Source organism: Vulpes vulpes, chromosome 14 (assembly GCF_048418805.1).
Source record: "Vulpes vulpes isolate BD-2025 chromosome 14, VulVul3, whole genome shotgun sequence".
Classification (NCBI taxonomy): domain Eukaryota; kingdom Metazoa; phylum Chordata; class Mammalia; order Carnivora; family Canidae; genus Vulpes; species Vulpes vulpes.
Genome location: NC_132793.1, coordinates 76937412 through 76949646, shown reverse-complemented (window position 1 = coordinate 76949646; position 12235 = coordinate 76937412). Strand labels below are relative to the sequence as shown.

Here is a 12235-nt window from a genome sequence, read left to right as displayed (position 1 = left end):
CCGCAGCCGTGCAGGCCAGGCAGGAAGACCTGGGGGCACGCCGCAAAGCCAGGTCGTCCAGGGCTTGGGAGTCCGGTCCGGGTCCCGAAGCCAGCAGAGCCCCCGTGGGCACCGAGGAACCGGGGCCCCTTGCGCAGGGCCCGGAGGCCCAGGGCACCGAGGGAGGCCACCCCCACCCCCTTCCACCAGGGCCCTTCCCATCCACTGTGTACCTGCGGCCAGATGTGGCTCTGGGTGACGCTGGAGGGCAGAGCTACCTTCACTGCGGCCCATTCTGCCCTGCGGAGCACGGAGCCCGCCCAGGACGGCCGCCACCCCTCGGCCCACCGCAACAGCTCACCGGAAAAGCCTCTCAGCCCTCGGGGCGGCCTTCCTGGCCTTGGCTGCCACTGAGGCCCACCGGCCCAAAGCCTCGCGAGGCCCAGAGCTCGCGCGAGACTCTCCCCGCCAGGCCGTCCCGCTTCTGGCCTGCGGACTCGGGCCTGGAGGCCTGGCCTCCAACCGGCAACGTATGCGGGCACCGGCTTGGGCTGCCCCTCAGCTCGACCCTGAACCGGCCTCCGGGGTCCCTCCCGCTGTACTCTCCTCCCCTCGGCCGCGAGCCCGGCTCCTGAAATTCAGTCACCACAGAACCCATCATTCTCTGTATCACATACTGAAAATGATTTTATTTTAACCATTTACATTTAACTTGATATAAACTTGTCCGGAAAAGTCAAATAATATGCTTTATATTAGCTCAAACATTTATTAAGAAAACCAAATTCCATAAATAAGCACAGACAATAAGTTAAAACATATCACAAATTGACCAGTATGTAACAAGAATGCTTTATCTACACAAAACATCCTATTTCACATGTTTGTTCATTCTTCGAAAGCGCTTCTGTTCTCTGGGTTTGGATTTGACCAGCACATGCAGAAAGAGCTGATTGTGTTTCTCTGTACAAAGTCGCAGGGCTGTGGAGGTCCGCGTGCCCCGGGCGGCCAGGGGGCGGCCAGGGGGCGGCCAGGCCGGGCCGCCACAACACAGCCTAGGGCACAGAGCAGCGAGGAGAGAGGGACGGAAGGGAAGCAAACGAACCCCAGTCCTGAAGGATCCGGAAGAGAGATGTGGCTTTTACTTTTACAAAAGGAAAATGTTCTTACTTGACTTTATTCTTCCTTTTAAAGACTTATCAAAATGGGTGAGAGCGCCTCTTCCTCGTCACGTGACTGCTCCAGGCCGCTCCAGCCCCGGTCCAGCCCCGGTCCAGCCCCAGTCCACCCCGGTCCAGCCCCAGTTCACCCCAGTCCAGCCCAGTCCACCGGCAGGTGCCTCCTGAGAAGCCTCCCTTCTGTCACCTCACACAGTTGTGCTTAAGAAAACAAAAGTAAGAGAAAGCTGTTCTCTTGCAAGCCAACGGAGGGCTGCGTGGATGGGGCAGGGGTGCGGCGGCGGGAGAGGAAAGAAACAGGAATGGGGCGGAGAGACGGGTAAACCAAGTGATGTCAGTTGGGCCCTCAGATGCTTGTCCTCCTTTAAGACGAAAATCCCTAACATTGTGCTGTCCCTTGAGCACGTGCGTGTGTGACCTGGGTGCACGGGGGGTGGGGGGCGTGTGTGTAGCGTCTGAGAGTGAGCGAGAGTGCGGGGGGTGTGTTTCTGCCCACAAACCAGTCCATTGGTGTCTGATTTCAGATCCTGAGTCGACTCCCTGTTAAGTAAAATGGCGGGAAGGATGCTTCTGGCCGGGCGCGGGAGGAGGGGCGGGGGCGCGGGCCGGGGGCGCGGGCGCGGGCGCGGGCGGGCGCGGGCGGGTGGAGGGGAGCGCGCCGCCAGGCGGAGGCCGGGAGGAGGGCGCGAGCGCGGGCCGCGCGGGCCGGGGCGGGGGCGGGGGCGGGGGCGGGGGCGGCTGGAGCCCGCGGGCCGGGGTGAGCCCGACGGCGAACGCGGGAGCGGAGCGCTAGACGGGAAGTGGCGGGGGCCGGGGCCGGGGGCCGGGGGCCGGGGGCCGGGGGGGGCGCGCCGGGGCAGGGCCCGGGCAGGGAGCGGGGGCCCGGGCGCGCGCCGGGGGACGTCGGGGCGCCCCGGGGGCGGGGCGGGAGGGGCGCGGCTGCATTAGGTGAAGCTCATGGAGACTGTGTGCTCTAGCGCCTTGCGGCGGAGGGAGGCGATGCTCGTGCCCCGCCACACGTCGCTGCTGTCCGGGGAGCTGCAGAGCTGGGGCGAGCCCGAGACGTTGCTGGGGCCGGGGAGGGAGGCGGGCACCATGCCGGGGAAGGCGGGCTGGTAGAGGTGCGACTGCAGCCCCGCGCCGTTGGAGCCCGCCAGGCTGTTGGACAAGCCCATGGAGTTGGGCGGCGGCCCGGCCGCCAGGCTGCACTGGGACAGCGACTGCGCCATGGCCTGCTGCCGGCCCAGCGCGGGCGGCAGCGGCAGCTGAGACACGCCCGGCATGGCGGCCGCCGCCCAGCGCGTGTCGTTGGCGTGGAAGGAGCACAGGCTGTCGCCCATGGCGGCGGCGGCGGCGGCGGCGGCCGACGGAAACTGAGGCAGGCCCGGCGTGGGCAGCAGCGTCCCCGGCGCGCGGAACACGTTGGTGGTCTTCTTGCGCTTCTTCCACTTGGCGCGCCGGTTCTGGAACCAGACCTGGAGCGGGCGGGGCGGGAGACACACAAGGCGCCGTTAGCCGGCGGAGGCGCGGGCCCGAGCGCTGCGCGGGTGTCCCGCGTGCCCCGCGAGCCTCCACCCGCCGCCCCCCCGCCCCCCCGGCCCCCCGGCCCGGGCCGCGGGTCTTCGCTGCTCGAGACAACTGGCGGGTTGCACTGAGCAAGGGCCCCCTTCCGGGGTCCTGGGCGCTAGTGCCCCGGGGCGCTTACCCTCGGTGCACACACCGCGCCGCTGCACGCCGCCACAGTCCGTGCACTGCTTACGTGCGCAAGTCTGCAGGCAGGCGTGTGTCAGAATTGGACCCACCGGTGTACAAATGAAGATAAACATGTGTACCCATGTGGCTTAATAGCGTGCCTTATAACACTGATGGGGTAGAGAAATTTCACAGACGCTGGAAATTTGGAAATTGATGAAGGGCCGTGGACGACATAGCCAGTTTCAAAATCGAAAGACAAAGGAAAGCCCCTAACGCCACGGATGACAGTGCGGAGAGGTTAATATAGTGATCCATGCGGGAAAGCGAGCGGCACTGAGCTACGGTGTCGTTTGGGTCGCCGCTGTGACTTGTGACTCCTAGTGACTGGTACTGCTGCTACAAGTCTCCTTGCCTCCTGCTCAAACCTCTCTAAGGGCACCTTTCATCTGAGCTGTGCAGATGCGCTGGAACCCGCTGCCAAAGCCCCGAGCCCTGGAGCCTGCAAGTCTATTTTCAGGAACTTACTGAGGACCCGAGACTACAAGGCCTCCAATTCCTCAAGCCCTCCTCTCTGTTTCATCCTTTTCATCTATGAACTGAAAGCAAATTTTCTGACCACAAATTAAAGAAACTCAAGTTTAAAGCTCACACTAGCCATGAATCAAATTTGATTTTGCGTAGACCCGATATCCACATACCTTTTTAAAGGTGATGTATTTGACAAAGTATACTCCAAATAAAAACAAACCTTCTACTCGTTCTTTATTCACAGTAACCCTGAATTTCTGAACCTACCAGACATTTGCCTACTAGTGTCATATCCACTATCACAGAGGAAGGAAAGTTTCTCCTGAAAGATGTCAAGTAAGCTGCCTGACCAAGGTAGCTTCCCGTCTCCCCATGTTTGAATTTGATTTTTTTTTTAACAAAATAATTTCCAGCACGCCTACCTGGCAGGCTCGCAGTTTAACATCTAGTCAGTCCGAGGTTTACTGTGCACAAATATAAATGATGCGAGACACAGCTCAGGTACTGACTGAGTCTCCTCTTAGAATTTGGCAAACACAATTTGACTGTATTCATGATCAAAAGGTTATTCGCCCGTTAATCCAAGCTAATATTTAGTATTTATTCTGCAAGATAAAGGATGCACCTGACCCCTTCTCAGTAAGCCAGCTATTCACAGACTTGTGTTACACCCGTGCAAGTGGAGACACTTAACAGTGTGAACGGCATTGCAATCTAGAATTATCGCCCGCCTTTGGATTGGCCCTCGCCTTGCTACCATACTGGTGCCATTGCCCACCATTTTATCTTTCTCTGATTTCTACCCTATTTCCCATGTTTCTGCCTACCCTGAGTTCCGGATTGTATAAAGATGCCGAGTCTCTTACTTGCTAAAGCCCCTTGAGTTGGTGGCGCGATGGATTAATGAGGCTGCGGGGGCCCTCAATAGTAACTGGGATCAATGCCGCTGGCTGAGAATTGAGCTGTTAGAGGCCTCGAGCAGAGAGTAGCGCGCAGGAGCCAAGGAAAGCGTAGCGAGGAGACCTGCAGTCACAGGTCACTTTGCCTTCCCCATCCAAGGCTGGAATAGGGGGAGGTAGACCGGATGGAGCTCTAGACAGGGACAGTGTCTATGTTGAAATGGTCCCATCTCACATTCTGCCCCCAGATATATTTTGAAAGGTATCAATAAAAATGGGCTACTAACATCCTGCAAAGCGTCAGTGAGTCCGAAATGTTTAAATGTTTGGAATGGGCAGTGGGAGATGGGAGTGGCAGACGTCTGGGGGGGAGTGGAAAGAGAAGCAGAAGAAAGAAAGAAGGTGGGGGGGGATTGCCCCCATAGAACATAAGTAGAAAACCCACTCGCTAGACAGGTTTCTGAACCTCAGGCACAGTTGGAAAAGAACAGCTGTTAAAGAACTAAATATTATAGGAATAATCGAAAAATCGTGCTCAATTATGTTTGAGGGTTAGTAGTCAAATGATGGCTACAAAATTTTTTATGTTTCATGGCTTACTGGGGTTGGGGAAAAAAATCTGCATGGGGTCTGAGCACCTCCGTTCCAAGCTATGATGCATATGTTTTTAAAAATGTGAATGTTTCCACTTGAAAACTAGAGCATGACGGATTAAAATGCAGGCAAAACCTAAGGGAGATTTTGAGAATGCACAGATGACAACTCCAGAAAATATATTAACCGCAGCCACGGGCCAACTTTGTACTCAGTTTGAAATGCAGCTCTTCTCAGAAAATGCTTAATACAACAGTGAGAATCTAATGGAGGTTGGAATTTAAAAATCCACTTTCATGATATCTGCTGTTACAGTAATATAGACATACTGTAAATGTATTTTAAAATATATAGCCCGTTTAATTCCCCAACTATAAATGGCTCAGAAATAGAGAAAGAGAGGGAGAAAGAGAGAATATTACTTTTTTTTCCCCCTCGAAGCAAACGCTTTATGAAGATCTCATTGGAATCCAGCAAATGATTAATGTGAAGATTTGGGAGGAAATCTGGGGAGCTGTATTAAAGCCGAGATCTCAGGTTCATTTCGATCAGCCAGCCGTGAACTCTGGGCCGAATTCATTACACTTTAATAGTGCTGGGAGAGGAAGAAAATGCAATTTCTCATTCCATTAGAAAACTAGAAAATACTCTCAGCTTGTCCCCCTATTAAGATGTGGCAGGTGACAGGGCCATTCTGGGGGACACGGTCAATGGAATTACAGCACATTATTTTTGTTCGTATAAAATATTGAAAGGCAAGCCTGACTGTGCAGAAGTTATTTCACTGATTTGGTTTTTATGTAAATAAAATATTGAAAGTTAATTAATCCGTGCTAGAGACTAATGATTATGCTTATTATATTGCATTTGATCGCGTAATTTGCATGATTCTCGCATTGCTGCTTAATAAGCCATTCCAGGTTATAAATAATTCTGAAATTGGTTTCTAATAATGGCATGCTATAAAAGGAATGGTTTTATTACACTAGCCAGAAAAAGGGAGCGATATCAGACATGGAACTGGCCTCCATGTGAATAGAGGTGCTTTAATAAATACTTATAAGCATGATATATACCAGATAGAGATAAAAATAAGTATGTTGGATCAGTTAGTCCAGAATTTAAAAGCATTTTTAAAAACATAGAATTCTAATAAATTAAATGTTTAGATCATTTTTAATCAGTGCAGTGGCCTACACACTGAAAAGAATGTGTGGCAATCTGTTAACTATAAGGAAAACTATGAAGTACTCATAAGAACATAAACCAATTACTATTTAATTTGAATTTGGTCAAGGAGCAATGGTACAGTGAATTGTGAAGTAAATACATTTTCCATAAATTATTTTTGCATTACATTACATAATGTTAATCATTCTGAAATGTTAATTAAGAAGGTTATGTTGATCTGATTACTTTTTAAACTATGAAACATTATTTTTAAAAATATTGAAATTGCCATTCTATTAAATTGTTCCTATCAGCAGCCTCAAGCTATTATCTTTTGTTGAACATTATGCTAGAACAATTAAAGTACTCTGTCTTTTTCTTCTTGATTATTCTTTTGTGTACTTTTTGAAAATAACTGTTTCTATTACATAGTTTGTATTTTATTTCATTTACAACTTTTTCTATTAAAAGAATCACTGCCATTAACCTTTGGAAGACCTAATAAAGTTTAATAGACCTCATTTTCTTTTTTCATAAAGTCAGTTGTCCAATTATATTTTATTTGTGATTCTAAGTTCTATTTTAATTTAAACTAATTACCATTATGTCTAAGCATTAAGCAACAGCATTTTACTCTTTAAAACAAAAATTATTAGGTAGTATTTCTCTTGAGGGAGAAAAAGCAAATTTATGAATTTTGAACCTACAAGATTTTAACAAGCCAGTATTATCATTAGCAGTAATGGATGTATTGAAATTGTATATTTCTGTTAAGGTTTGGACTCAACTTCAGATTTAAAAAAGAGGAGGTAGGCAAAAAAAAATTTTTAAGCATTAATAATATATAGCTGCACAATGCAATGAACACTCCTTGGGTGTTCATTTCAATGGCCCCCATGGTTTAGGGCTTCCAAAGTTCACTAATGAAACCACCCAGACTTCTATTGAGGAAAAATACTCATCTATATTATACCTCGATTATTTCTTTATTAATCTGACGACTTTAAGTCCCCAATGATGATACTCACTTGCTGACTATTTAGAACAGAAGCACATGCTATTTTTCCAGGTTAGACTATCTTTAAAATGTCGCACAGAGACAGAAATATTCAACACTGTGATTATGGGCCCCTTGTCTCTTACTTCTTAGATCAAATGTAAAGTAGCTGAGATCTTTAAACTTAATTTGTTAAAGCACCTAGAGCTATAATTGACACCCAGCCTGACGGAGGGAAAATACTACGTCCTAGACAGGAAAGGAAGATTTTCAGAACCCTGGATAGCTCAAGACTAACTGCGCGCCTTGGAATTTCACCTCCAGCGCTTATCCATAAAATATGGTATATTGTTTTCATTCTTCCAAAAAGCGAAAAGAAAAAAGAACCCTGAGATGCCTGGGCTTATACTTGTTTTCCCCAATTTTCAGGAAAGTTATAGGTGTGACTTTGTAAGTTATATATAATTTACAACTTGGAGGATCGTTGGATGAGAACAAGGGTGAGTAATGATTTCGTCTAGTATCTGTCAATCTTTCCTGCCCTAAATGTCCCGTCTTCAGATCGGATATCTACGACAGAAAGCCTTCATCCCTCCCCCAACCCCATCCCCAGTTTCCTTAGGGGAAAACCAGGGCTCACAGACTGGGGGGATCTCTCCAGCCGCCCTTAGCGCCCCGGTAGACCATCAAAGTTTAAAGCTTTTGCAAACATCAAAGCTAGGGGTATTTTGCCTGAGAGCGGTGGGAGGGTGATATTCAGGAGAATAAAGCTACACCGTGAAACGCTGGTGTGGATTCTTCTTGAAGGTGCCACTATGTCTTATTTTCTCCCCCTTTCAAGTTTTCGGTGTAATTGTTGCATTCCCCCATTTATCCAGACGCCTAACACAAGCTCGTTACGGGGTAATGAAATACTTGTCAATAACTCGAGCTGCGGTGGAGGCGCGCACTCAGCGTGGCCGCCAGGGAGACGCGGAGGCCGGGAGACGCGGAGCTCCCCTTCTCAGGACGAGCCCGACGACCTGACAGTCGAACGACGCCGGCTTCGCTTTTGAGCCATTTCTGTGGGAATGTGGCTGTGCTGGCAGGAGATCGGGGCCCTGCCTGTCCGTGGAACTCACAGGCCGCCGAAGCGCAAACCCAGGCCCCCGGCCCGGCAAAGGCCCCGCTTCCTTGGCCCCAGTCGCCCCCCCTCCTGGGCTTCTGCCCCCGCGCCCAAGCCCGGTGTACCTGCACTCGCGACTCCGTCAGCCCGATACGCAGCGCCAGCTCCTCGCGCATGAAGATGTCGGGGTAGTGAGTCTTCGCGAAGCTCCTCTCCAACTCGTTGAGCTGCGCCGGGGTGAAGCGCGTCCGGTGGCGCTTCTGCTTCTGTTGGCCCTGCTGCTGGCCGGCTTGGCTGGGGTTCGGGCCGCCTTGGGGCCCCGGCTGCTTGTCCGGGTCCTTTGCGCTCACCGCCAGCGAGGCCGGCGTAGAGCCCACTGTGGTGATGTCCTCCCCGGGCAGCAGAGTGGCTCCCTCCACTGGGTCGGAGCTGGGCGCTAGGTCCCCCGGATGGCCCCCAGGGTCGGAGCCCCCCACGCCCAGCCTACACTTCACCGCCTCCCGGTGGCCCAGAAGCTCGGCAGCATCTTTCATACCTGAGGAGGCAAGGGGATCTCCATCACTACCCGCCCGGCCCGGCCAGGAGGGACTGTCCTCACCGCGCGGTCCTCCTGCAGCCCTGTCCTCGGCTCCCTCCGCGCCCCAGGTCGCCCTACGGAGGAAACTCCGGGGCTGTTCTGCTGGCCTCCCCGGAATCTGGACGGCCAGGCGGGAAGGCCACGTCCCGGCCCCATTCCCTCTGTCCGCAGCCAGCTCCCGGAGTAAACAGCACATGCTTTCGTATCTCCCGCAATGAAACACTCCCACTCCCGGCAAAGAAACCTGCCTCCGAGTCCCTTTCATGAACCGTACCCCTGACGCCCCAGGAACGCGAGAGCAATCCTTGCACCGGGTGGAGGGGGCAGAAAAGAAATAAAGAAAATTAAATGTTTCCTTGGTCGCTGCCCCACCTGCGTCTAGGCAGCTTAGCGAACTCTACCTCCGGCGCTCGGCCGATTACCTCTCACTTTTGGAAGATGAATAATTCTCCAAGCCTTCCGCCCTCTGAAATCAACCCAAATCAGCTCCGCCTCCCCCTCAAATCAGAGAAAGTGTTTGGAAAATGGAGTCACATCCATCACCAAAGATTCCCAAACCGGAAACCCAGAGCCCAGCAACGCAGACCGCATTAAGGAAACTCAAGGAAACTCTATAGACAGAACAGTGAATCAAACTTTCGAGAATTCAACTTTTCTTTCCGGAGAAATAAAAAAGCGCGTTCCTCTCAGCCATTGGCAACGCTGAGTCCCTTGCAGGCGGGAATGCCTGTGGGGATGAATTTGGCTTTTCTCCTTTTTCAATGAACACACTTAGAAAATCCGCCTTGATTGCAGCGGCTTCTCGTTTGATGTCAGATTTTTACAAATTCAACCATACTCAGATGAGGGGTAGAGAAGGAGGGAATAGGGAGAGAGAGAAAAAAGGGGGAGAAAAAAATCCCAAGTCAAAGCAAACAGGAGGGGGAAGAGAGAAAGAAAAACACCTCCTAACAAATTATCTCAGGGTAGATCACAGTTCAAAAAAAAAAATTAATAATAATAAGGGAGAGGGAGGAAGGGGGAAAAAGGAAAAACAAAAAGTAACAACATTTCCCTAGTCCTTTTTTGGATCTACATATTCCATAGATTTTTTTTTTAAAGACGATGTTAAATCAAATTAAACTTTAATGCAGCACAATTACTTTTAAAGAAATTAGTCCATTTAGGGCGCATTAAGGTAAAATAAGGAACAAATTGACAATTTCCTGCCCCGGCTTCTCCTGGTTGCCCGGGCGAGAGGCGCGCACTCACCTAGCCTGGCGTCCAGGAGGTCGGCGTGAGACAGCATCGCGCACCGCTCCAGGGCGAAAGCTGTTCCCCCCCAAATTTTAGCGGCTTTAGGTTATTTAAAATAGATATAAGCTATAAGCTATACGATATAGATATATATAGATCACCTAAATGAAAGAAAATTCGGTTTGTGGTTAAAAAGGGGGCTTCTTGCATTATAATGTCCTTTAGAGAGACGGGGAGGTGCTTAACAGTTGAATGAACCCGTGAGCAGCTCGGCGAGGGGACCAATCAGGAGGGCAGCCTGCAAATGTCAGCGCCGGGAGAGTCCCCCGCTCCGCCCGCCCGCCCGCGCCCGCCCGGAGGAGGCGGTGGCCGCAGCCCCGGCAGCTCCAGCCGCGAGCAGCAGCCAACGCGGCGGAGGCGCCTGGGCCTCGCCCCGGGCTTCCGCGCCCGGCCTCCTTAGCGCTTCCCCGCTGCTCTCCCCAGTCACACCTGTCCTTTCCCTGGCCCCTGCGTCCTCCAAGGTGCGGCCCAGGCTCTGAAAACCTGGGAGCTCCGTGGGCCGGAGGCGATGCACAGGGCAGCGCAGGGCTTGACCCCCGCGTGACCCGCGAGGCGCCCGCGCCCCGGGCCGCCCCCGCCTGCCGCCGCCGCGGGCCTGCCGACTGGAAGCACCACCAGCGCCCCGCGCGGCCTCTGCACCCGCCCAGCAGGCCTGAGCCCGGGGTCCCGCGGCCCTGCCCGGACCCCCGGGCCTAAAGAGGACCACCCCCCTCAGCAGGCCGGGAGAGGGCAAAAGAAGTCAACTCCCCCGGCGCCCCCGGGGCCCGCAGTCAGCCTCAGGGCCCCGAGTGCGGTGTCGCCTCCTGCGCTCGGCACCTTCCCGCCGCCGGGCTCCCGCTCCTCCGCCAGGCCCATGCTTGCATCCTGGCCCACATCCTGCTCTTTGGGTCAAAGTTTCTAAGTTCAGCTCGGTTCCCAATTCCACTTACGGCTGTAAATAAAGTTAAATGCTCTTTATTTTCTTCTTGAATATGTTAAACTACTTGAACAATTTAAAGTGCTTTGCACAAGTGAAGCGAACCATCTCTAATGTTCTGATTTTTCAGAGCCAGCCAACAACAAAGTTTAGATTAGTAATATATTTCTAACCAGAGTAATTTTCAAGATCATTAGGCATTTATGTAATTAGTGCCAAATCTATAAGCTTTTATTACGATTATTAGAGTAAAATCAGTATAAATTTGTACTAATTTACTACTGTTTAGACTTGGCTGTCAAGCCCAGAGGTTCTTATTGTAAATGATAACTGAGGAAATTAAGTGCAAAATTCTGTACCATTTCTGATCTGCTCCTAAACAATCCGTTTCAATTGTATTTGTAGCAGAACATAATGCCCTTTTAAAGTTATTTGACTTGTATTTTTATTTGCAGCACAAAAAAAAAAATGCCCTCTACCCAGGCACAATGAAAACTGATATTTACTACCCTCAACTTGATTAACATTGATTTTTAATTCGAGAGTGATGCAATTAAGATTATTCATTTAGTGCAAATAAAGCTTCCACAAAAGGGTGGTCCTATGAAGTCTGTTTTAAATAATACCGAGCAAATGGCTTTTTTTGTTCGCCGTCCAATTGACTTACACAAAACATTGGAAATGCTGCCTGAGAGCAGATGCGAGAGGAATGGGTGTGTGTGTGTGTGTGTGTGTGTGTGTGTGTGTGTGTGTGTCTCCTTAGCTGCATGCGTGACAGGGACCGAGCAAGGAGACAAAGGAGGCAGCAAGGCGAACTCTGGGGCAGTTTTGCTTCCTCCTCCTTCTCTCCTGCAGCCTGCTCCCCTCCTCCCGTGCACACACACGTGTGCGCGCGCACACATGCACACACGCGTGAATGCCAGGCATCAGCCACAAAGGTTCCTTCCAAGCTACGGAGACGGCTTCCTCGGAAGCTGTGGGCCTGGCCGAGCCTCAGCGGCCGCCACAAGCAGCACGGCCTGGGGGCCGGGGCCCGGGAAGGCGGGCAGCCGCCTGGCGGAGCCCGGGGGACAGCGGTCTGCTCGGAAGCCCCCAGGGTGTTGGGCAGACACCTAGTGTCCTTTCGGGAAAGGCTTGGTTGGGAGGAGAACAGCTAAACCAAAGCAAATAAAGTCCCTCCAGTAGAAACCTTCTCCTCCCCCAAACAACACCCCAATCCTAGAAGAGACGGCGCCCGGCGCTCCGGGCGAGAGGCCAGACAGCGGCCGGGCCGGAGCGGCGCCCCGGACGTGCTCCCCAGG

General features: G+C 51.8%; 1 protein-coding gene across 2 annotated transcripts; it reads right to left on the bottom strand.

The window, feature by feature from the left end:
• Positions 1-1982: 1982 nt before the first annotated feature.
• On the bottom strand, positions 1983-10286 carry OTP (orthopedia homeobox). Of its 2 annotated transcripts, none has more exons than XM_025998075.2 (3): positions 9974-10286; positions 8271-8680; positions 1983-2632 (listed from the first exon to the last, which is right to left on the bottom strand). In XM_025998075.2, the coding sequence occupies exons 1-3, from the start codon at positions 10008-10010 to the stop codon at positions 2102-2104; spliced, it is 978 nt and encodes a 325-aa protein (XP_025853860.1). In that variant the 5' UTR covers positions 10011-10286; the 3' UTR covers positions 1983-2101. The 2 variants fall into 2 exon arrangements, with proteins under 2 accessions (XP_025853860.1, XP_072593057.1); XM_072736956.1 differs by lacking the exon at positions 9974-10286 and adding an exon at positions 8997-9648.
• Between the last annotated feature and the right edge of the window lie 1949 nt (positions 10287-12235).